The sequence below is a fragment of the Gambusia affinis genome, linkage group LG03 (genome assembly GCF_019740435.1).
Source record: "Gambusia affinis linkage group LG03, SWU_Gaff_1.0, whole genome shotgun sequence".
Classification (NCBI taxonomy): Eukaryota; Metazoa; Chordata; class Actinopteri; order Cyprinodontiformes; family Poeciliidae; genus Gambusia; species Gambusia affinis.
Window position 1 is genome coordinate 10401561 of NC_057870.1, and position 26652 is coordinate 10428212.

Consider the following 26652-nt stretch of genomic DNA (forward strand, 5'->3'; position numbering starts at 1 on the left):
TTTGTGATGAATTCCCTATAAAATATGTTAAGGTTTGTGGTTGTGAAAAAAACAGTGGAATACTCAGTATTTTACTTTATGGTTTTCTCTGTTTAAACCCAGTCAACAAAGATTTAATATGGGCAAACTTCCATATGTTGTATAGAAACTTTGTTGCACATCATTTCATGGGTGTCTTGTCATTACCTTGTGCCATTTTTCGCCCAGCACTGACAGTATTACCAAACAAACAGTGTATTTCATTACTGTGAAATACACGTGTTAGTGAGGGTCAGATGATAACATATCTTCACCTTGTTCAATTGTTTTAATTCTATAAGCTTTTTGAAAATTTATGTGGGTGATACTGTATAACTTTTGTGGAAGCATGGGTGGGGAGAAACTGGGATAGTTTTGGTTTACAAGCTGCCTGACCTCTTTTCCAACAATTTGCAATGTTAATTGACACCATCAATCAAATCTGAAGCGTCTGTTTACCGTCCACAAATATGGGGATTTCAGAGCCATGGCATCACATGCAGTTATCTTGTTCACTTGTGGTGAACAGTGTGAGTATTTCACATATCCTCTCGGCTTATTGCAAACCTCCTTGTTTCCAAAGACACTAAGATACTCATTTTTTTGCCCTCAGAGAGTGTTTTACACTTGCCAAAATTTACCACCCTGGATTTATGCTAACGAATAGCAGATGACTATCTTCAACTGTGTATACAATATTTGATTGTCTCCCATCTTTGAATGGTGCTTACTTTTTGTAACTTATTTGTTGCCAGGTGTTGTTTTTCACTATCGAGCAAGCACCAGCAGGTACACCTTAAGTTATGAGAAAGCTGTCCAAACTTGCAAAGATATTGGAGCAAGCATAGCTACCTATTCCCAACTGAAAGCAGCTTATGAAGATGGATTTGACCAGTGTGATGCCGGCTGGATTGCTGACCAGACAGTGAGGTCAGCTTTATCACTCAACACTACTGTTGATATACATAATGAACATATGTATATACAGCAAATGTAAAAAAAAAAAAGCATGTTATGACATTATGATTTTTAATACTAAGCCTTTTTCTATAGATACCCAATTACCAGACCAAGAGATGGCTGCCTTGGAAACCTTAAGATGTTACCTGGTGTTCGGACATATGGAGTTAGAAACCCTTCAGAGACCTATGATGTATACTGTTACGTCGATAAACTTGACGGTAAGCTATTTGGGCAGTTTTGAGAGCATGAGTTTAAAAACCCTTCAGCTAAAACTCTTAACGATTACCATCGTTATTGTACCATTCTACCTATAGTATTTTTTTATAGGAATTCTTTTTTAAATTTACAGTACACACTTTCCTGCACAAATCAGCTTCACATTATGTAAAAGTAAGATTGCAGAGAAGCTTCTAATAACTTCACATGAAAGAATGGCTTTAGTGGTTTTAAAAAAATTCCCCAACAAAAATATGATAATGAGATTTTTTACTGTCTTTGGCACTGCTCAGCAATTTTTCCTCTCTCTTCATCAACTAGCTTAGTCTGTTACTGTTCTTGGATTAAATTGCACTACAGTATTTTACTGTGATTAATGTCCCTGTTGTCAAATAGAAATTCCAGTCACTTCTCAGCATTTACTCTTCTATCTGGGATTTGTTCAGGCCAATATTTTCAGCGCAAAGAATTTAATATTACTTAAACAGATATTAAACATAAAGAGGTAACACACTATGTCTGCAGTTTAAGCTTCTGAAGACATATGCTAGACTGTAATTAATAAACCACAAACCTTCTTTATTAGCATGTGATCATTGTTGATAATGTCTTTAGAATACTGCCAAAAACGGATGCTGTATTACCCAGAGATTGTAGTTTCTGTTCCACATTTAACCATACTTCTGTGACACATCAGTTTGATTATAAGTGAAAACAATGCAATTCCTCCTTATTGTAAAACTAAGCCCCAAATCAGCATTTCTTTTTTTTTTTTTTTTTACTGACAAACTGTCTAATTAGGTTATTTCCGATTCTATCTCTATGTCGCTGTGTGATTTTTAACATTTCCTTGTATGTGTAGTTCTGCATTATTTTGCCTAAATCGTCTCACTGCTGGCCTCATTTGGTCGAACGTCCGGACTAGATAAAGCTGTATACAAGTACAGTCCATGCTTTGCTTTTAAAAAGTCTTCATTCATTTTTCTTTCTTTCAGGTGAAGTCTTTTATGCTCCTGCGGCGGGAAAGCTAACTTTTTTAGAGGCCACTGAGGAGTGCAAAAAACACAAAGCTGTCTTGGCGTCCACTGGCCAACTCCATGCTGCTTGGAGAATGGGACTGGACAGATGCGACTACGGCTGGCTCTCTGACGGGAGTGTACGGCACCCTGTTGTGCATCCCAGAATTCCATGTGGCGGAGGCCTAATGGGTGTCAGGACATTGTATCGCTACAGAAATCAGACCTGCTTTCCAGAACCTTTTAAGAAGTTTGGAGCTTACTGCTTTAGAGGTAAAAACTATTTTTGCTTGAATTTTTGAAATGTAAACTGAATGTGCAATGCATGTTTACTGACAGAATAATCAAAAGATTCATACGTTTCCCCCTTTTGCTTATTTTGCTGGGTTCATGCTCTTTGTTATAAAACGCCAAGTAAAAGAAAAATATGAATAATTAATTTCTTTTCAAAGTTAAGAGAGCAATTTAAAGTTGCAGTGTGTATGTAGTATTTGTTAAAACTGTCACTATGTTGTGACAATATAACATGAGACGGATAATCTGTGAAAAGATCAAACTTTTTCACTTTCTCCCCGAGTTATGCTAAGACCTGCCTCCAGGCTCTGATTGGTTGGTTCTACTTAGCAATGGGAGCACCGCGAGAAGGCAGAGGATGCCTTTTTTTCCCCCGATTATTCATCCCATACTATTCTGTCATGATATAGTGACAGTTTCAACAAACATTTAAAAATAATAATTAAAGTTACATACTGCAGCTTGAAGACAATTGAAAAGCTTTTTTCTACACAACAGAGCAAAAAGTACAAGTAGAAATTTTTTTTAGTGTGCAATTAATACAAGCTTATTAAGATTCAGCTTATTGATAAAAATGTATATTGAGGACCTGTGTAGTGCACACTCCCAACATCTGAAGATCTTGGTGAAATATTTTCAACAAGTGTGAGTATATAACACAGCCAAGCAAAACCAAAACCTGACTGCTGTGAACTTCAGTCCTTCTTTTATTCATTTCCAATTTTCTACACTTTGTTTTTCACAATGCATACAACCATTAGACACATTTTGAAATGCTAGTGTGGGTAAATTGTTTATCTATTTATTATTACTATTATTGTCATTTGTTATACCTTTTGCCATCCTTGCCTGGAATTCAAGTATTTCAGGGACTACATCAGAATGCTAAATCGATTAATTTCTAATAGGCATGGTGCTGTATGTTGTAGATGCTAGTGGGGTCTATGGACTACAATTACATAAAGAATTTTTTTCCTAATTGACAAAAAATGACCAATAATATTTCTTAGAAGTTTGAGGTCAACGAATTGTTGATTAAATTTATTACGCTTCATTACTTCCAGTTGTCCTAATAAAGTTTTTTTTTTTAAAGTCCATGTGTGTAAATTATATCTTAATTAAAGAAATATTAATTTAACTGTAATTTTAGTCATAATAAATGAAACCCAACTGTTTAACTTGAAAATGTTCAGGTTAAACTAGTTATGTTACAGGGGACCTAGGTTTACACAGAGATTATCATGAGAATAAAAGCAAATGCAGAATTGGATCGTTACTAAAAATCACATTAATAATGCCCCTTTATGGTACGCTAAATGATATTAGAATGATAAGTGAAAGTTTCAAAATTTCTAGGGTAGCAACCGAAGATAGACAATAGAAGTAACTCACTAGCCGACCCTCCCCTTGCAGCTTTCATCTCTAATTTCCATTGTCAGTTTTGGTTCTGTCATTCTCACTTGTAGTTATCTGAGCAGACATTTGGATAATGGACAAAAACTACTGCTGGACTTCTAAATTCAGTCAGCCTTGGTGACCTTTGACATGGCCTTTCCATCTTCACAAATGAAAGGCTGGACAGATAAGCTGACCACTGCCTGGTCATTTAATGCCTCTTGGGCCATGCTGACTCTCGCAGTGATAAGTCTTCATGGAGTTCAGAGGGTACACAAACATGCCACACTCACCTCCTGCTCTGTGTTTATCATGTCAGCTCTCTCACCCAAGTTGTATTTACACCTTAGTGCAAGTGAGCTTTAAGTGCCACTTTTTGGTGGATCTCTGTCCTCTCAGTCTTTACAGCCTGCAATACAGTCTCTGTAGAAAAGTATTATCTAAGTCAATGTCACTTAAACTACAGAAAAACACATAGGAGAGGGAGCTGGATGCAGTGAGAAAATGTAATGATTATTTGCTAAGTAGACTTTGAATTCCCCTTGAAAGAAACAAGGGTCTCTATAACAGCAACAGTTGAAATGAATTTGTGATATAATGCAATATTTCTGAGAGCAGACCCTCATTTTCCTGTAACGGAAAATGTGTCTCAGTCCTTATGTCACATATGCCGTAGTTTCATGAGTAAAGGGCTAATGCGTAATGGTCAACAGCTGTCAGTGCAACTAAGGGTGGCTTTAGATTGGTTTTTATTAGTATGAGTAAATGCAAGAGTCTGGAAGTACAGAGGAGCAGGAAGGAAGAGGACCATTTTTGAAAATAATTTATGAACTAAATGACTTGTTGAAATGCTTATGATTAACTTATCTGATACGGTTTTTGCTGCTCTACACTAAGCCGGAGAAAATGAAATCAGTCATATATGACAGCTAGATTATAGTAACAGAACCAACAGAGGATGGCAAAGATGAAGAAACAGTAGCAAAACCACAAGACATGATCCCTTCAACTATACATACAGCTTAATTTCCCGTTACTCACATTATGGCCCTTTTAGGCAAATCTGGAAATGTTTGGAGAAACTTTCAAAGTGCACATATGAAAAAGACTATTTGAATAATTACCTAATTTTCCATGAATTTCCTGTTGTCATGTCATTCAAGACCATGGAAGCTGATTAAAAGTTAACACTTAATGTCTTGAGCTATTAGCTCTGTATCCTTCGAAAAAATGGCTTCTTCTTATGACTGGCTGGAAACTGCAGTAAGAGTTAACAGAGGAAGTCGTCTGCACTGAAGTTTTTAGAAAACATTAGAAGTTGTGAATGCATATGTTAGCTGTTGCTGTTATTTACTTTTTGTTTCCCAACAATTGAAAGGGTGTAGCAGCGACCCTGTGAACATAACCCTGCTATGTCACTCTAAAATATAAATACGGTTTCACACATTTTCAATATGAAGTATTTATATTGTGAATGAAAAAAAGCCTTGTTTGGTGCACATTTCAGTCATAGAAACTCAATGCCACAATCGCAGGACGTGAAAATCTGAAAACTTTCTTACAATTGCTAGTCATCAAATTCCAATGCAAATTCTCAATGCAGTTTTTTTACTGGTTTTCCAAAAATAATTAAGTTGTTTTGGGTTTTTTTTAACATTTTTTGTGTTTTTTATTGTCTACTCGACAGGAGGAAGAGACACAATCAACCAGACTTTCCTTGTGGATGTTTCTGTACAAGAAGTCATTACTACCACCACCAGATCCACTACTGTTTCCACCACATCGTTTGACACAACATCCGAGGCAGAGAAGTCTTCAGACTATGATGTTCCCACATATGTTACATCAATGTTCTCTGTCAGTATGTCTCCTCCTCAGCCCACCCCCCCAGACCAAGACACTCAATTAATCACAACAGTTGCACCAACAATTATAGAGGATCCTGATGAAAAAGATGGTATAAGCGACATAGACATAAATTACTCTAACAGCTTTGGCACTGTCGAACCTTTTCCTTCCCATAGTGAAGAGATCACTGAAGTTCAGATGATGAAAGAGACCATGGATCCAGATTCCCACTCAGTGATTGAGATCAGCACAATCAAACCTGATATACTTCTACCAGATGACTCTTTAAGTACAGCAGGCAGGTTTGCAGAGGGGAAGACAGAGAAAACTATTGTGACTCATAGAATGATCACAGATATTTTCTCTGAAATCACAGATGCTCCTACAGAATCTACTGAAATGACCAGGACAGGAGCATTTATTTCCTCTGAATCAACACCATTCATCACAGCTCCTGGTTTCCAGTTAACAACACCAGTAGATTATGATGAAGATGGGATTAAAACTGATACTTATGTCCAGGCTATTCCACCATTCCAGCCATTCCCACAGATCGAAGACCAAATTCCCATGGAAACATTAACCCCAACTACAAGTGGCACTTCCTCTAGGTATAACACCGTGCCAGAAGATGAGATCAGCACCACAGAAATAACAGAGACCCTTCACATTGAAACGCAAACAATACGAAAAACACAGGAAGCAGATTCTCTTGCTACATCTGATGCTCCAGGTGTGGCTTCCAGGTTCCCGGTTGAGAGGCAAGTGTTTACTGAAGAAGTGACATTGTCAACAGCTGAACACACCCTCAGTGAGTCCAGCAGTCAGAGAACAGAACATGCTGCAGAAACTCCGACAGAGGATGACACTTTGGGAAACTTTGGAGCTGAGAGATTTACGTTCTCTTCTGTGACATCAGCTCTAACCAGCACGCTCAAAGTCACACCTTCAGTGGTCACGGAGGCACAGATTCAGAATATTTCAGGTAAGATTTGCATTTTCTTATATTTTTAAGCATAGGACAAATAAGGAGGGAGATGTAAGAAAAGGGATGTAAAACAATGTGTGCCAAGGTTGTCTTTGGTTTGAATATGGTCTTCTGCATAGATTATTTCTTTCCTCCAGTGGAATTAAGTGTATCATCTGAGATAAGCACCACAAAAATAACAGAAATATTTGCAGTTACTTGCTTGTACAAATATAGTTTGTATTCATGGAAATGCATTTTCTATATGTGATTTGCTTCCTATGTTGTTCTGGCACATGATAGTTTTCATAATGACTAGGCCCCTCTTTTGCTGCCGAACTAGTTCTGACCAGTCGAGAAAAATAGCAGGTAATATCTAGTGTTCCCTGTGGGTTCTGGTACTGTCTTTATAGCAATAGATTCTTTGGACTTTGCGAATTGTTGTGTGGAGTCTTTGTGGATGGAATTGTTTCCCACAGATGTCATAACATCTTATCAAATGACCCGATTTGATAAATGATATAAATGATAAGATGTAATCATTTGATAAGATATTCTGACTTTGGAGTTATCTGCAGAGTTTCCTGTCATGTTCTTTTGAGGGCTGTCTTGCCATGCACTGCACCTGGTCCCTAAAAAGTAGTTTTCAGTACTTTGTAGTTTTTTTCCCTATTACTATGGGTTTGTACATCTTCTCTTGTGGCATTCATTGGTAGCATACGGGCAGAAAAGAAACAAAAAGCCACTGACAAATGTAGTTTATATTTAGGCCCTTGTTTTATAAAATATAACATCAAACTAAATAAAACTTACAGTAGATGCTAGGCTAGCCTTAGTTGGGCACAATGACTGACACTTCCAACTAAAACATGTATGACTTAAACATTATGAAAATCATAATAATAGTAACTATTATTATATATGACTTTTACATTGTGAAAGTCATAATGTGACTTACTATACATTTCATAGTATATGACTTTCATCCTATTAAAGTCACATTATGACTGATAGTTGTACATGTGAAAGCATGCTGGTTATCTTTTGTTGTTTAACTACTTCTATGCATTTACATTATTCCTCTAACTGAGTGTGACCATCTGACTGACAGCCAACCTGGGAATAACGAAAGTATGTTGGCAGTCTACTGCCTTAAGTGCAGTAAACACAGACGCCTGTCTTCATCTTAGACTGGACACCGCCTCATAAGGTGATGTCATTACAAACTCACAGTCCCTGCCCTTTTTGTCAGGACAGCTGGAGGCTGCCTGACCAAAGGAAGTGATTATAGCTCCTTTTACTGCTTTCTGGGTCTCTTTCTACCCTCCCAGTGTGTATGGGAAAAATTTGTGGTGGCATTGAAAAATTTGTCTATCTGCAGACAAAATAAAAGCTCATTTGGGTTTAAAGAAAATCACTTCACGATTTGTTTTATGGACGTAAAAACATCACTTAGCAAATTTGTTGTGTTGCTCCAGATTATTTTGTTATGGTGAACTTTACGCTTGTGTTTTAGATTAATAGATGACAGCTAAATACACTGTTCACTAAGTGTTTTAGTTATTGTGACTTCTTAAATTATTGATCATCTATGTGTCAAAGAAAAGTTTTATAGAATATTTCACAAAATCACCAATAGTACATTCAGACTGAGTTTAAAGTTCTGTTTTAAATTGGCTGTTCTCACCCTGGTAAACTGATTTTTACACATTTTGTGGAACATGCATATATTCCAACCCTTACGTTTTCTGTTGCTAGACCTACTCTACAGATTGAAGTCTGCATTGTATAGTATGTATTTAAATCATTTTTAGAATTAAAAATATTAGAAGCAATAAAAGAAAAATATTTTTCAAATAGTTATATCATTACTCACAACCTAAAAAACATTACAATACCTGCAGAGACAAAAGGAGATAGTATCAGAAGCCCTGTTTTTCTTTGCATAATGTATCTTCTGGAGGTGAGTGTGGAAAAAGCAAGAGATTACTCAGCACATTTATAAAAATTACAAGAAGGATGGAGAAAGATAATCCACATAGACTAATAAAAATTAACTATCCTCTATATTACCTTCTTGTCTAAACTGTCAAAGCCTGATTGCTTGTCTTTACATTCCATTTTAATTATTTAATTCTTTTCTGCATTAAAATAAAAAATTTCAAAATTACAGGACTTGTTTTTCACAAATTCCTGAAGAGGATCTAATTTTAAACAACCTGTTTGTTATGTCACTTTTGTCCATCAATTGAGGAATTTTACTCAAAAACAATACTTCTATATAGTATAGTGCACTTTATTATAGAATAATTTATGTAAATAACTGACTACATCTCTTAGCTTTTTAATAATAGCATTTCCACATTCAATGAAAGTAGGCTGCACTGGAATTTTTCTAAGCACACAATTTAGAGTTTTTCACAGTTGTTTTTGATCATTTTTTTGTTGTTTCTAATTGCTATGCAAAATGCTGTTTATTTTTCTTTTTGTGTGAATTTGGTATTTTAAACACAATCTTTAAAATGAGGTGGATGGGAAATAAATTCCAGAAGACTCAAAAATTGATTGGCTATCACCTCCTATCTACATTATGCAAAGCATCAATTTTACTTTGATGTTATTCTGAGGAGTGTAATTTGTGTTGTCAGTATAATTGAATAGCTGTAAATGTAACTGACAGTCATAACTCTCTTGAACCAGGTTTTTTTTTTTTTTTTTGTAAGTTGGTGGCATGCATGCATCTGCTTGTTTAAGTGTAGAATAAGTATGTGTTTGAGTGGGTCAGTAAGGCCAAGAAATTGCCTAAGTTCCCAGGCGTGACCTGCATTTGTAACAGGTGTCTTTCAACATGGCTGAAAGGCTACAGGTGTTCTCATTTACAACTGATAATCTTTCTACACTGTCATTTGAGGAAGACAGAGATGAGGCAGTGGGACTGAAGGCATAAACAGCAAGAAAATAAGGAGAGTGATGGAGGAAAAAGTTTTAAAAGTCATGTGTATTAATGGATTTGTGCATTTGTAAATCTGGTAGCAACTGATAAGGAATTCATGGAAAGTTGGAGTGCACTACTAGATTTATTATTAGCTACAGTTCTCTTTAAGTTGCTCATTCAATAGATTTTGTTTAAAAACTTTAATTTAAAATTAATTTAAAATCTTTAAATTAAAGTTTTTATTTTCTTGCATAGTGTTGATGACTTATGTTTTAGTTTATGTCCTTTCTGATTTGGAGGATGTGTAGTTCCCATCCAGAAAATGTTTTTTGGTATTGAAGACATATATCTTTGTTAGGTACTGTGCGGTTGGTGAAGGATACCATTGCTGTAAAGCAGTGGTCTCAAACTGCTGTCCTCAAGGGTGAGAGTCCTGCAACTCTTAGATGTCATGCTCTACAAAGCTCTGATAATAACCTAGTATTAGAGCAAGGTGTGTTAAAGCATACAGAGATCTAAAAGTTGCAGGTCACTGGCTCTTCACAACCACACTTTGAGACCACTGCTGTAAAAGAAAACTGAGAGTCCTTTTATTTTGGGCTGGGAAGCCTCATGTTGTCTAGTGGCAGCTATTCTTCAAGATAATCTTATGAAGAATTTAAGTGAATGGATGGCAAATGTTTTTCAATATCAATCCCAAAGAAGACATCCAGCTGAAAACCTCTGTTGGATAGTTGGTCAATCTTTGCCTGAACTGACAAGTGGTCAGCCCACTCGCATTCCCCTTAACATTGCACTGAGTCATAAATATTTATTTGTTAACCTTCCTGCAATCTTAAGAAATGGGATCATTTGAACCTTACAAGCTTTGTATCCTGTGCATGGTCCAGCAGAGTCGACATGGGCTCACCCGACATGGGCTTCTGCAAGGTTTAAATTTTTTGCTGTGGCTTCGGGACAACATCCCTGATTCCCCACTGTGCACCATGACACCTGCCATGTTCCTCCTGTGAGTCGCTCTAAAACAGTGAAGAGTGAGAAATATCGACTTCTCTCCACTTTGCCCAGACTAAGGAGATGGTGTTGAGAGCTATAGTTTTTAATTGTAAAGGCTCAAACACATTCTTCCCACATGTTGCACTTCTTTCCTGGGCCAGTTTCTGTGACCTTTCTGTGACCTTTCCTTTCTGTCAGTTTGCAGTGTGTATCTTAATATGCTTAATATGTTTCTCCACCATAGACATCATCAGGCTATCACCTTACTTTCAAACCTGCACAATTGCATCAGGCTGAGCTATGTGAGAGAAGCTGTAGCACAGAAAAGAATAAGGGAGTGGGTGTAAGCAACACATACATGAGTGTAATTGAAACTTTAAAGGCATTCCTCGGGTGTGATTGGTTGTTTCTGACTGGGAGTGATGTACTTCTGCAGAAAGCAGTAATACCACATCTGCTGAGGATGAGGCAGTGGAGCTTGAGTTCTTCACGTAGCTGTCTCATATGCTGTCATACCAACAGTTTTAGGAAATATATAAAGAACATATTTTTAAAAGATTGTCTATTGCAACTTTAACAGCAGGAATGTGGGTAAATGTGTCACTTTGAAGATATGTATTTCCCACAAAATAAATGTACAAAACTGTTTAAATTTTAGATGTGCTGCTGAAAAGGATTTGTTTGTTTTAAGCATAAAATTATATTTTAGCATTAAATTATAAGCTATAAACAAATGTATGACATTATACTGCTATCTTCTAAAGTGGAATATGCATTTTAATCCTCCTCTTTTACATTTTCAGAAAGTAATACTTCTGGTGAAAACATCACTAAGTCTACTGACACACCCATCACTAAAACCACAACTGGCTCTTCTGCTTTCAATATTCTGTCCGTCTCGACATCAAGAAAAGCCGAAACAAGTGATATTTCAAAACCAGATGTTTCTTCAGCTTCAGTGCTCCAGAGCACAGAGGAACCAACATCAATGTCATCTGAAACATATCAGACTCTTGCTACAGTAAAGTTGCAGGAAACGTCGGCAGTTCCAGAGGAAAGTTCAAAATCTCCAATTACAAGAGAAGATAGGACAAGTAAACCAACAAGTGAAATGTCTAGCAGAGACATTGTATCTTCTACTGGCTCCTCATTGTTCAGCACTGAGAAGACAACACATCTTCTACCTAAGGATGACGACAGTGTTCAAACAGGTCAGACAACAAGACCTTCACTTTCCACAGTAACAGGCAGAACAGAAAGTTCTTCTGCCGCTACTCCAGTAGATAGAGGTTTTACAAGAGGCCAAACCATTGACCTGTCCACACCAGTATCTAATGTTACAGGATTATCTTCATCTGATATCGGCAACGAGACAACACAAACGCCTGAAGCTATGTTGTTACAAATAAGCACAGATCCCGAAACGTCTGGAGAAGGCTCTGCCACTTTTGCTGACCAGTCTGTAGTGACCATTGCTACTGCATTCCCAACATCTGCTGTCTCTGACGGTAAACCCATGGGCCCATCAACTCTTTCTCCGATTACTCCATCTGTCTCATCATCCACAACTCCACCAGATCAGTATGATGATTTGAATACAAAGTCTGCAATGGTGGAGTTCATTCCTCCAATCCCTGGATCAAGTATTCAACCTGACACAGCTTCAAAGCTTATTGTCACAGATACACAAAGTGTGGGACAAACACATTCTATTGTCACTGATGAGTCAATGAAGACAAGAGCAGTTTATCCAACAATAGCCACAAAGTCACATTCAGTCTCTGAATCATACACATCTGAAACAAGTGATGTGTCCAAAACTGTTGTTACGCCAGCCGTCTTACTCCGAAGCACAGCAAAACCAACATCGCCATCTACTGAAACAGAACAAACTTTTACCACATCCCATTCTGTAGCAAAATCTGAAACTTCATTTGAAACGTCAAGTTTCGCCATTACAGATAGAGGGAGCACAAATCCATATATTAGTGGACACCCTGGAGAAATGTCCAGCAAACACATGCCATCTCCAAGCGGTTCCTCGTTAATCTGTCCAGAGACCACAACAGCAGAACAAATTGATAGCTTTTCGAAAGAACAAGAGACTATCCCCTCAGTTTCATCCCTTACTGAAATTCCAGAGAAAAGTGTTGGTTCTACTACAGAAGATATGGACGGTCCAGGAAGTATGAGTACAGATTTGTTCCCATCATCTATAACTGTTATTGGTGCATCTTCAAGTCTCTACAGTATTGACACAACAACAGTAACAATATCTCCTGAATCAGACTCTGCCTCTGTGAGAACAGATCAAGGTACTTCTGGTGAAAACATCACTAAGTCTACTGACACACCCATCACTAAAACCACAGCTGGCTCTTCTGCTTTCAATATTCTGTCTGTCTCGACATCAAGAAAAGCGATATTTCAAAAACAGATGTTTCTTCAGCTTCAGTGCTCCAGAGCACAGAGGAACCAACATCAATGTCATCTGAAACATATCAGACTCTTGCTACAGTAAAGTTGCAGGAAACATCAGCAGTTCCAGATGAAAGTTCAAAATCTCCAATTACAAGAGAAGATAGGACAAGTAAACCAACAAGTGAAATGTCTAGCAGAGACATTGTATCTTCTACTGGCTCCTCATTGTTCAGCACTGAGAAGACAACACATCTTCTACCTAAGGATGATGACAGTGTTCAAACAGGTCAGACAACAAGACCTTCACTTTCCACAGTAACAGGCAGAACAGAAAGTTATTCTGCCGCTACTCCAGTAGATAGAGGTTTTACAAGAGGCCAAACCATTGACCTGTCCACACCAGTATCTAATGTTACAGGATTATCTTCATCTGATATAAACAGCGAGACAACACAAACGCCTGAAGCTATGTCGATACAAATAAGCACAGATCCCAAACCTCTGGAGAAGGCTCTGCCACTTTTGCTGACAAGTCTGTAGTGACCATTGCTACTGCATTCCCAACATCTGCTGTCTCTGACGGTAAACCCATGGGCCCATCAACTCTTTCTCCGATTACCATCTGTCTCATCATCCACAACTCCACCAGATCAGTATGATGATTTGAATACAAAGTCTGCAATGGTGGAGTTCATTCCTCCAATCCCTGGATCAAGTATTCAACCTGACACAGCTTCAAAGCTTATTGTCACAGATACACAAAGTGTGGGACAAACACATTCTATTGTCACTGATGAGTCAATGAAGACAACAGCAGTTTATCCAACAATGGCCACAAAGTCACCTTCAGTCTCTGAATCATACACATCTGAAACAAGTGATGTGTCCAAAACTGTTGTTACGCCCAGCCGTCTTACTCGAAGCACTGCAAAACCACCATCGCCATCTACTGAAACAGAACAAACTTTTACCACATCCCATTCTGTAGCAAAATCTGAAACTTCATTTGAAACGTCAAGTTCAGCCATTACAGATAGAGGGAGCACAAATCCATATACTAGTGGACACCCTGGAGAAATGTCCAGCAAACACATGCCATCTCCAAGCGGTTCCTCGTTAATCAGTCCAGAGACCACAACAGCAGAACAAATTGATAGCTTTTCGAAAGAACAAGAGACTATCCCCTCAGTTTCATCCCTTACTGAAATTCCAGAGAAAAGTGTTGGTTCTACTACAGAAGATATGGACGGTTCAGGAAGTATGAGTACAGATTTGTTCCCATCATCTATAACTGTTATTGATGCATCTTCAAGTCTCTACAGTATGGACACAACAACAGTAACAATATCTCCTGAATCAGAGTCTGCCTCTGTGAGAACAGATCAAGGTATTTCTGGTGAAAACATCACTAAGTCTACTGACACACCCATCACTAAAACCACAGCTAGCTCTTCTGCTTTCAATATTCTGTCTGTCTCGACATCAAGAAAAGCCGAAACAAGCGATATTTCAAAAACAGATGTTTCTTCAGCTTCAGTGCTCCAGAGCACAGAGGAACCAACATCAATGTCATCTGAAACATATCAGACTCTTGCTACAGTAAAGTTGCAGGAAACATCAGCAGTTCCAGATGAAAGTTCAAAATCTCCAATTACAAGAGAAGATAGGACAAGTAAACCAACAAGTGAAATGTCTAGCAGAGACATTGTATCTTCTACTGGCTCCTCATTGTTCAGCACTGAGAAGACAACACATCTTCTACCTAAGGATGATGACAGTGTTCAAACAGGTCAGACAACAAGACCTTCACTTTCCACAGTAACAGGCAGAACAGAAAGTTCTTCTGCCGCTACTCCAGTAGATAGAGGTTTTACAAGAGGCCAAACCATTGACCTGTCCACACCAGTATCTAATGTTACAGGATTATCTTCATCTGATATCGGCAACGAGACAACACAAACGCCAGAAGCTATGTCGATACAAATCAGATCCCGAAACGTCTGGAGAAGGCTCTGCCACTTTTGCTGACAAGTCTGTAGTGACCATTGCTACTGCATTCCCAACATCTGCTGTCTCTGACGGTAAACCCATGGGCCCATCAACTCTTTCTCCGATTACTCCATCTGTCTCATCATCCACAACTCCACCAGATCAGTATGATGATTTGAATACAAAGTCTGCAATGGTGGAGTTCATTCCTCCAATCCCTGGATCAAGTATTCAACCTGACACAGCTTCAAAGCTTATTGTCACAGATACACAAAGTGTGGGACAAACACATTCTATTGTCACTGATGAGTCAATGAAGACAACAGCAGTTTATCCAACAATGGCCACAAAGTCACCTTCAGTCTCTGAATCATACACATCTGAAACAAGTGATGTGTCCAAAACTGTTGTTACGCCAGCCGTCTTACTCGAAGCACAGCAAAACCAACATCGCCATCTACTGAAACAGAACAAACTTTTACCACATCCCATTCTGTAGCAAAATCTGAAACTTCATTTGAAACGTCAAGTTCCGCCATTACAGATAGAGGGAGCACAAATCCATATACTAGTGGACACCCTGGAGAAATGTCCAGCAAACACATGCCATCTCCAAGCGGTTCCTCGTTAATCAGTCCAGAGACCACAACAGCAGAACAAATTGATAGCTTTTCGAAAGAACAAGAGACTATCCCTCAGTTTCATCCCTTACTGAAATTCCAGAGAAAAGTGTTGGTTCTACTACAGAAGATATGGACGGTTCAGGAAGTATGAGTACAGATTTGTTCCCATCATCTATAACTGTTATTGGTGCATCTTCAAGTCTCTACAGTATGGACACAACAACAGTAACAATATCTCCTGAATCAGAGTCTGCCTCTGTGAGAACAGATCAAGGTACTTCTGGTGAAAACATCACTAAGTCTACTGACACACCCATCACTAAAACCACAGCTAGCTCTTCTGCTTTCAATATTCTGTCTGTCTCGACATCAAGAAAAGCGAAACAAGCGATATTTCAAAACAGATGTTTCTTCAGCTTCAGTGCTCCAGAGCACAGAGGAACCAACATCAATGTCATCTGAAACATATCAGACTCTTGCTACAGTAAAGTTGCAGGAAACATCAGCAGTTCCAGATGAAAGTTCAAAATCTCCAATTACAAGAGAAGATAGGACAAGTAAACCAACAAGTGAAATGTCTAGCAGAGACATTGTATCTTCTACTGGCTCCTCATTGTTCAGCACTGAGAAGACAACACATCTTCTACCTAAGGATGACGACAGTGTTCAAACAGGTCAGACAACAAGACCTTCACTTTCCACAGTAACAGGCAGAACAGAAAGTTCTTCTTACTCCAGTAGATAGAGGTTTTACAAGAGGCCAAACCATTGACCTGTCCACACCAGTATCTAATGTTACAGGATTATCTTCATCTGATATCGGCAACGAGACAACACAAACGCCTGAAGCTATGTCGATACAAATAAGCACAGATCCCGAAACCTCTGGAGAAGGCTCTGCCACTTTTGCTGACAAGTCTGTAGACCATTGCTACTGCATTCCCAACATCTGCTGTCTCTGACGGTAAACCCATGGGCCCATCAACTCTTTCTCCGATTACTCCATCTGTCTCATCATCCACAACTCCACCAGATCAGTATGATGATTTGAATACAAAGTCTGCAATGGTGGAGTTCATTCCTCCAATCCCTGGATCAAGTATTCAACCTGACACAGCTTCAAAGCTTATTGTCACAGATACACAAAGTGTGGGACAAACACATTCTATTGTCACTGATGAGTCAATGAAGACAACAGCAGTTTATCCAACAATGGCCACAAAGTCACCTTCAGTCTCTGAATCATACACATCTGAAACAAGTGATGTGTCCAAAACTGTTGTTACGCCAGCCGTCTTACTCCGAAGCACAGCAAAACCAACATCGCCATCTACTGAAACAGAACAAACTTTTACCACATCCCATTCTGTAGCAAAATCTGAAACTTCATTTGAAACGTCAAGTTCCGCCATTACAGATAGAGGGAGCACAAATCCATATACTAGTGGACACCCTGGAGAAATGTCCAGCAAACACATGCCATCTCCAAGCGGTTCCTCGTTAATCAGTCCAGAGACCACAACAGCAGAACAAATTGATAGCTTTTCGAAAGAACAAGAGACTATCCCCTCAGTTTCATCCCTTACTGAAATTCCAGAGAAAAGTGTTGGTTCTACTACAGAAGATATGGACGGTTCAGGAAGTATGAGTACAGATTTGTTCCCATCATCTATAACTGTTATTGGTGCATCTTCAAGTCTCTACAGTATGGACACAACAACAGTAACAATATCTCCTGAATCAGAGTCTGCCTCTGTGAGAACAGATCAAGGTACTTCTGGTGAAAACATCACTAAGTCTACTGACACACCCATCACTAAAACCACAGCTAGCTCTTCTGCTTTCAATATTCTGTCTGTCTCGACATCAAGAAAAGCCGAAACAAGCGATATTTCAAAAACAGATGTTTCTTCAGCTTCAGTGCTCCAGAGCACAGAGGAACCAACATCAATGTCATCTGAAACATATCAGACTCTTGCTACAGTAAAGTTGCAGGAAACATCAGCAGTTCCAGATGAAAGTTCAAAATCTCCAATTACAAGAGAAGATAGGACAAGTAAACCAACAAGTGAAATGTCTAGCAGAGACATTGTATCTTCTACTGGCTCCTCATTGTTCAGCACTGAGAAGACAACACATCTTCTACCTAAGGATGACGACAGTGTTCAAACAGGTCAGACAACAAGACCTTCACTTTCCACAGTAACAGGCAGAACAGAAAGTTCTTCGCGCTCCAGTAGATAGAGGTTTTACAAGAGGCCAAACCATTGACCTGTCCACACCAGTATCTAATGTTACAGGATTATCTTCATCTGATATCGGCAACGAGACAACACAAACGCCTGAAGCTATGTCGATACAAATAAGCACAGATCCCGAAACGTCTGGAGAAGGCTCTGCCACTTTTGCTGACAAGTCTGTAGTGACCATTGCTACTGCATTCCCAACATCTGCTGTCTCTGACGGTAAACCCATGGGCCCATCAACTCTTTCTCCGATTACTCCATCTGTCTCATCATCCACAACTCCACCAGATCAGTATGATGATTTGAATACAAAGTCTGCAATGGTGGAGTTCATTCCTCCAATCCCTGGATCAAGTATTCAACCTGACACAGCTTCAAAGCTTATTGTCACAGATACACAAAGTGTGGGACAAACACATTCTATTGTCACTGATGAGTCAATGAAGACAACAGCAGTTTATCCAACAATGGCCACAAAGTCACCTTCAGTCTCTGAATCATACACATCTGAAACAAGTGATGTGTCCAAAACTGTTGTTACGCCAGCCGTCTTACTCAAGCACAGCAAAACCAACATCGCCATCTACTGAAACAGAACAAACTTTTACCACATCCCATTCTGTAGCAAAATCTGAAACTTCATTTGAAACGTCAAGTTCCGCCATTACAGATAGAGGGAGCACAAATCCATATACTAGTGGACACCCTGGAGAAATGTCCAGCAAACACATGCCATCTCCAAGCGGTTCCTCGTTAATCAGTCCAGAGACCACAACAGCAGAACAAATTGATAGCTTTTAAAAGAACAAGAGACTATCCCCTCAGTTTCATCCCTTACTGAAATTCCAGAGAAAAGTGTTGGTTCTACTACAGAAGATATGGACGGTTCAGGAAGTATGAGTACAGATTTGTTCCCATCATCTATAACTGTTATTGGTGCATCTTCAAGTCTCTACAGTATGGACACAACAACAGTAACAATATCTCCTGAATCAGAGTCTGCCTCTGTGAGAACAGATCAAGGTACTTCTGGTGAAAACATCACTAAGTCTACTGACACACCCATCACTAAAACCACAGCTAGCTCTTCTGCTTTCAATATTCTGTCTGTCTCGACATCAAGAAAAGCCGAAACAAGCGATATTTCAAAAACAGATGTTTCTTCAGCTTCAGTGCTCCAGAGCACAGAGGAACCAACATCAATGTCATCTGAAACATATCAGACTCTTGCTACAGTAAAGTTGCAGGAAACATCAGCAGTTCCAGATGAAAGTTCAAAATCTCCAATTACAAGAGAAGATAGGACAAGTAAACCAACAAGTGAAATGTCTAGCAGAGACATTGTATCTTCTACTGGCTCCTCATTGTTCAGCACTGAGAAGACAACACATCTTCTACCTAAGGATGACGACAGTGTTCAAACAGGTCAGACAACAAGACCTTCACTTTCCACAGTAACAGGCAGAACAGAAAGTTCTTCTGCCGCTACTCCAGTAGATAGAGGTTTTACAAGAGGCCAAACCATTGACCTGTCCACACCAGTATCTAATGTTACAGGATTATCTTCATCTGATATCGGCAACGAGACAACACAAACGCCTGAAGCTATGTCGATACAAATAAGCACAGATCCCGAAACGTCTGGAGAAGGCTCTGCCACTTTTGCTGACAAGTCTGTAGTGACCATTGCTACTGCATTCCCAACATCTGCTGTCTCTGACGGTAAACCCATGGGCCCATCAACTCTTTCTCCGATTACTCCATCTGTCTCATCATCCACAACTCCACCAGATCAGTATGATGATTTGAATACAAAGTCTGCAATGGTGGAGTTCATTCCTCCAATCCCTGGATCAAGTATTCAACCTGACACAGCTTCAAAGCTTATTGTCACAGATACACAAAGTGTGGGACAAACACATTCTATTGTCACTGATGAGTCAATGAAGACAACAGCAGTTTATCCAACAATGGCCACAAAGTCACCTTCAGTCTCTGAATCATACACATCTGAAACAAGTGATGTGTCCAAAACTGTTGTTACGCCAGCCGTCTTACTCCGAAGCACAGCAAAACCAACATCGCCATCTACTGAAACAGAACAAACTTTTACCACATCCCATTCTGTAGCAAAATCTGAAACTTCATTTGAAACGTCAAGTTCCGCCATTACAGATAGAGGGAGCACAAATCCATATACTAGTGGACACCCTGGAGAAATGTCCAGCAAACACATGCCATCTCCAAGCGGTTCCTCGTTAATCAGTCCAGAGACCACAACAGCAGAACAAATTGATAGCTTTTCGAAAGAACAAGAGACTATCCCCTCAGTTTCATCCCTTACTGAAATTCCAGAGAAAAGTGTTGGTTCTACTACAGAAGATATGGACGGTTCAGGAAGTATGAGTACAGATTTGTTCCCATCATCTATAACTGTTATTGGTGCATCTTCAAGTCTCTACAGTATGGACACAACAACAGTAACAATATCTCCTGAATCAGAGTCTGCCTCTGTGAGAACAGATCAAGGTACTTCTGGTGAAAACATCACTAAGTCTACTGACACACCAATCACTAAAACCACAGCTAGCTCTTCTGCTTTCAATATTCTGTCTGTCTCGACATCAAGAAAAGCCGAAACAAGCGATATTTCAAAAACAGATGTTTCTTCAGCTTCAGTGCTCCAGAGCACAGAGGAACCAACATCAATGTCATCTGAAACATATCAGACTCTTGCTACAGTAAAGTTGCAGGAAACATCAGCAGTTCCAGATGAAAGTTCAAAATCTCCAATTACAAGAGAAGATAGGACAAGTAAACCAACAAGTGAAATGTCTAGCAGAGACATTGTATCTTCTACTGGCTCCTCATTGTTCAGCACTGAGAAGACAACACATCTTCTACCTAAGGATGACGACAGTGTTCAAACAGGTCAGACAACAAGACCTTCACTTTCCACAGTAACAGGCAGAACAGAAAGTTCTTCTGCCGCTACTCCAGTAGATAGAGGTTTTACAAGAGGCCAAACCATTGACCTGTCCACACCAGTATCTAATGTTACAGGATTATCTTCATCTGATATCGGCAACGAGACAACACAAACGCCTGAAGCTATGTCGATACAAATAAGCACAGATCCCGAAACGTCTGGAGAAGGCTCTGCCACTTTTGCTGACAAGTCTGTAGAGACCATTGCTACTGCATTCCCAACATCTGCTGTCTCTGACGGTAAACCCATGGGCCCATCAACTCTTTCTCCGATTACTCCATCTGTCTCATCATCCACAACTCCACCAGATCAGTATGATGATTTGAATACAAAGTCTGCAATGGTGGAGTTCATTCCTCCAATCCCTGGATCAAGTATTCAACCTGACACAGCTTCAAAGCTTATTGTCACAGATACACAAAGTGTGGGACAAACACATTCTATTGTCACTGATGAGTCAATGAAGACAACAGCAGTTTATCCAACAATGGCCACAAAGTCACCTTCAGTCTCTGAATCATACACATCTGAAACAAGTGATGTGTCCAAAACTGTTGTTACGCCAGCCGGCTTACTCAAGCACAGCAAAACCAACATCGCCATCTACTGAAACAGAACAAACTTTACCACATCCCATTCTGTAGCAAAATCTGAAACTTCATTTGAAACGTCAAGTTCCGCCATTACAGATAGAGGGAGCACAAATCCATATACTAGTGGACACCCTGGAGAAATGTCCAGCAAACACATGCCATCTCCAAGCGGTTCCTCGTTAATCAGTCCAGAGACCACAACAGCAGAACAAATTGATAGCTTTTCGAAAGAACAAGAGACTATCCCCTCAGTTTCATCCCTTACTGAAATTCCAGAGAAAAGTGTTGGTTCTACTACAGAAGATATGGACGGTTCAGGAAGTATGAGTACAGATTTGTTCCCATCATCTATAACTGTTATTGGTGCATCTTCAAGTCTCTACAGTATGGACACAACAACAGTAACAATATCTCCTGAATCAGAGTCTGCCTCTGTGAGAACAGATCAAGGTACTTCTGGTGAAAACATCACTAAGTCTACTGACACACCCATCACTAAAACCACAGCTAGCTCTTCTGCTTTCAATATTCTGTCTGTCTCGACATCAAGAAAAGCCGGAACAAGCGATATTTCAAAAACAGATGTTTCTTCAGCTTCAGTGCTCCAGAGCACAGAGGAACCAACATCAATGTCATCTGAAACATATCAGACTCTTGCTACAGTAAAGTTGCAGGAAACATCAGCAGTTCCAGATGAAAGTTCAAAATCTCCAATTACAAGAGAAGATAGGACAAGTAAACCAACAAGTGAAATGTCTAGCAGAGACATTGTATCTTCTACTGGCTCCTCATTGTTCAGCACTGAGAAGACAACACATCTTCTACCTAAGGATGACGACAGTGTTCAAACAGGTCAGACAACAAGACCTTTACTTTCCACAGTAACAGGCAGAACAGAAAGTTCTTCTGCCGCTACTCCAGTAGATAGAGGTTTTACAAGAGGCCAAACCATTGACCTGTCCACACCAGTATCTAATGTTACAGGATTATCTTCATCTGATATCGGCAACGAGACAACACAAACGCCAGAAGCTATGTCGATACAAATAAGCACAGATCCCGAAACGTCTGGAGAAGGCTCTGCCACTTTTGCTGACAAGTCTGTAGAGACCATTGCTACTGCATTCCCAACATCTGCTGTCTCTGACGGTAAACCCATGGGCCCATCAACTCTTTCTCCGATTACTCCATCTGTCTCATCATCCACAACTCCACCAGATCAGTATGATGATTTGAATACAAAGTCTGCAATGGTGGAGTTCATTCCTCCAATCCCTGGATCAAGTATTCAACCTGACACAGCTTCAAAGCTTATTGTCACAGATACACAAAGTGTGGGACAAACACATTCTATTGTCACTGATGAGTCAATGAAGACAACAGCAGTTTATCCAACAATGGCCACAAAGTCACCTTCAGTCTCTGAATCATACACATCTGAAACAAGTGATGTGTCCAAAACTGTTGTTACGCCAGCCGCCGTCTTACTCGAAGCACAGCAAAACCAACATCGCCATCTACTGAAACAGAACAAACTTTTACCACATCCCATTCTGTACCAAAATCAGAAACTTCATTTGAAACGTCAAGTTCCGCCACTACAGATAGAGGGAGCACAAATCCATATACTAGTGGACACCCTGGAGAAATGTCCAGCAAACACATGCCATCTCCAAGCGGTTCCTCGTTAATCAGTCCAGAGACCACAACAGCAGAACAAATTGATAGCTTTTCGAAAGAACAAGAGACTATCCTCAGTTTCATCCCTTACTGAAATTCCAGAGAAAAGTGTTGGTTCTACTACAGAAGATATGGACGGTTCAGGAAGTATGAGTACAGATTTGTTCATCATCTATAACTGTTATTGGTGCATCTTCAAGTCTCTACAGTATGGACACAACAACAGTAACAATATCTCCTGAATCAGAGTCTGCCTCTGTGAGAACAGATCAAGGTACTTCTGGTGAAAACATCACTAAGTCTACTGACACACCCATCACTAAAACCACAGCTAGCTCTTCTGCTTTCAATATTCTGTCTGTCTCGACATCAAGAAAAGCGAAACAAGCGATATTTCAAAAACAGATGTTTCTTCAGCTTCAGTGCTCCAGAGCACAGAGGAACCAACATCAATGTCATCTGAAACATATCAGACTCTTGCTACAGTAAAGTTGCAGGAAACATCAGCAGTTCCAGATGAAAGTTCAAAATCTCCAATTACAAGAGAAGATAGGACAAGTAAACCAACAAGTGAAATGTCTAGCAGAGACATTGTATCTTCTACTGGCTCCTCATTGTTCAGCACTGAGAAGACAACACATCTTCTACCTAAGGATGACGACAGTGTTCAAACAGGTCAGACAACAAGACCTTTACTTTCCACAGTAACAGGCAGAACAGAAAGTTCTTCTGCCGCTACTCCAGTAGATAGAGGTTTTACAAGAGGCCAAACCATTGACCTGTCCACACCAGTATCTAATGTTACAGGATTATCTTCATCTGATATCAGCAAGAGACAACACAAACGCCTGAAGCTATGTCGATACAAATAAGCACAGATCCGAAACGTCTGGAGAAGGCTCTGCCACTTTTGCTGACAAGTCTGTAGAGACCATTGCTACTGCATTCCCAACATCTGCTGTCTCTGACGGTAAACCCATGGGCCCATCAACTCTTTCTCCGATTACTCCATCTGTCTCATCATCCACAACTCCACCAGATCAGTATGATGATTTGAATACAAAGTCTGCAATGGTGGAGTTCATTCCTCCAATCCCTGGATCAAGTATTCAACCTGACACAGCTTCAAAGCTTATTGTCACAGATACACAAAGTGTGGGACAAACACATTCTATTGTCACTGATGAGTCAATGAAGACAACAGCAGTTTATCCAACAATGGCCACAAAGTCACCTTCAGTCTCTGAATCATACACATCTGAAACAAGTGATGTGTCCAAAACTGTTGTTACGCCAGCCGTCTTACTCCGAAGCACAGCAAAACCAACATCGCCATCTACTGAAACAGAACAAACTTTTACCACATCCCATTCTGTAGCAAAATCTGAAACTTCATTTGAAACGTCAAGTTCTGCCACTACAGATAGAGGGAGCACAAATCCATATACTGGTGGACACCCTGGAGAAATGTCCAGCAAACACATGCCATCTCCAAGCGGTTCCTCGTTAATCAGTCCAGAGACCACAACAGCAGAACAAATTGATAGCTTTTCGAAAGAACAAGAGACTATCCCCTCAGTTTCATCCCTTACTGAAATTCCAGAGAAAAGTGTTGGTTCTACTACAGAAGATATGGACGGTTCAGGAAGTATGAGTACAGATTTGTTCCCATCATCTATAACTGTTATTGGTGCATCTTCAAGTCTCTACAGTATGGACACAACAACAGTAACAATATCTCCTGAATCAGAGTCTGCCTCTGTGAGAACAGATCAAGGTACTTCTGGTGAAAACATCACTAAGTCTACTGACACACCCATCACTAAAACCACAGCTGGCTCTTCTGCTTTCAATATTCTGTCTGTCTCGACATCAAGAAAAGCCGAAACAAGCGATATTTCAAAAACAGATGTTTCTTCAGCTTCAGTGCTCCAGAGCACAGAGGAACCAACATCAATGTCATCTGAAACATATCAGACTCTTGCTACAGTAAAGTTGCAGGAAACATCAGCAGTTCCAGATGAAAGTTCAAAATCTCCAATTACAAGAGAAGATAGGACAAGTAAACCAACAAGTGAAATGTCTAGCAGAGACATTGTATCTTCTACTGGCTCCTCATTGTTCAGCACTGAGAAGACAACACATCTTCTACCTAAGGATGACGACAGTGTTCAAACAGGTCAGACAACAAGACCTTTACAGTAACAGGCAGAACAGAAAGTTCTTCTGCCGCTACTCCAGTAGATAGAGGTTTTACAAGAGGCCAAACCATTGACCTGTCCACACCAGTATCTAATGTTACAGGATTATCTTCATCTGATATCGCAACGAGACAACACAAACGCCTGAAGCTATGTCGATACAAATAAGCACAGATCCCAAACGCCTGGAGAAGGCTCTGCCACTTTTGCTGACAAGTCTGTAGTGACCATTGCTACTGCATTCCCAACATCTGCTGTCTCTGACGGTAAACCCATGGGCCCATCAACTCTTTCTCCGATTACTCCATCTGTCTCATCATCCACAACTCCACCAGATCAGTATGATGATTTGAATACAAAGTCTGCAATGGTGGAGTTCATTCCTCCAATCCCTGGATCAAGTATTCAACCTGACACAGCTTCAAAGCTTATTGTCACAGATACACAAAGTGTGGGACAAACACATTCTATTGTCACTGATGAGTCAATGAAGACAACAGCAGTTTATCCAACAATGGCCACAAAGTCACCTTCAGTCTCTGAATCATACACATCTGAAACAAGTGATGTGTCCAAAACTGTTGTTACGCCAGCCGTCTTACTCGAAGCACAGCAAAACCAACATCGCCATCTACTGAAACAGAACAAACTTTACCACATCCCATTCTGTAGCAAAATCTGAAACTTCATTTGAAACGTCAAGTTCCGCCACATTACAGATAGAGGAGCACAAATCCATATACTAGTGGACACCCTGGAGAAATGTCCAGCAAACACATGCCATCTCCAAGCGGTTCCTCGTTAATCAGTCCAGAGACCACAACAGCAGAACAAATTGATAGCTTTTCGAAAGAACAAGAGACTATCCCTCAGTTTCATCCCTTACTGAAATTCCAGAGAAAAGTGTTGGTTCTACTACAGAAGATATGGACGGTTCAGGAAGTATGAGTACAGATTTGTTCCCATCATCTATAACTGTTATTGGTGCATCTTCAAGTCTCTACAGTATATGACACAACAACAGTAACAATATCTCCTGAATCAGAGTCTGCCTCTGTGAGAACAGATCAAGGTACTTCTGGTGAAAACATCACTAAGTCTACTGACACACCCATCACTAAAACCACAGCTAGCTCTTCTGCTTTCAATATTCTGTCTGTCTCGACATCAAGAAAAGCGAAACAAGCGATATTTCAAAAACAGATGTTTCTTCAGCTTCAGTGCTCCAGAGCACAGAGGAACCAACATCAATGTCATCTGAA

At 39.8% G+C, this 26652-nt stretch overlaps 1 protein-coding gene across 1 annotated transcript in view; it reads left to right on the forward strand.

Moving 5' to 3' along the window:
* The window catches only part of LOC122827891 (versican core protein-like), a 60447-nt gene that overhangs the window by 4762 nt on the left and 29033 nt on the right, over positions 1 to 26652 (forward strand). Inside the window, exons 3-5 of the mRNA XM_044110985.1 lie at positions 774 to 948; positions 1072 to 1199; positions 2193 to 2486. Of these exons, the coding sequence (XP_043966920.1) occupies positions 774 to 948; positions 1072 to 1199; positions 2193 to 2486 (597 nt within the window). The remainder of the gene's footprint in view (positions 1 to 773; positions 949 to 1071; positions 1200 to 2192; positions 2487 to 26652) is intronic.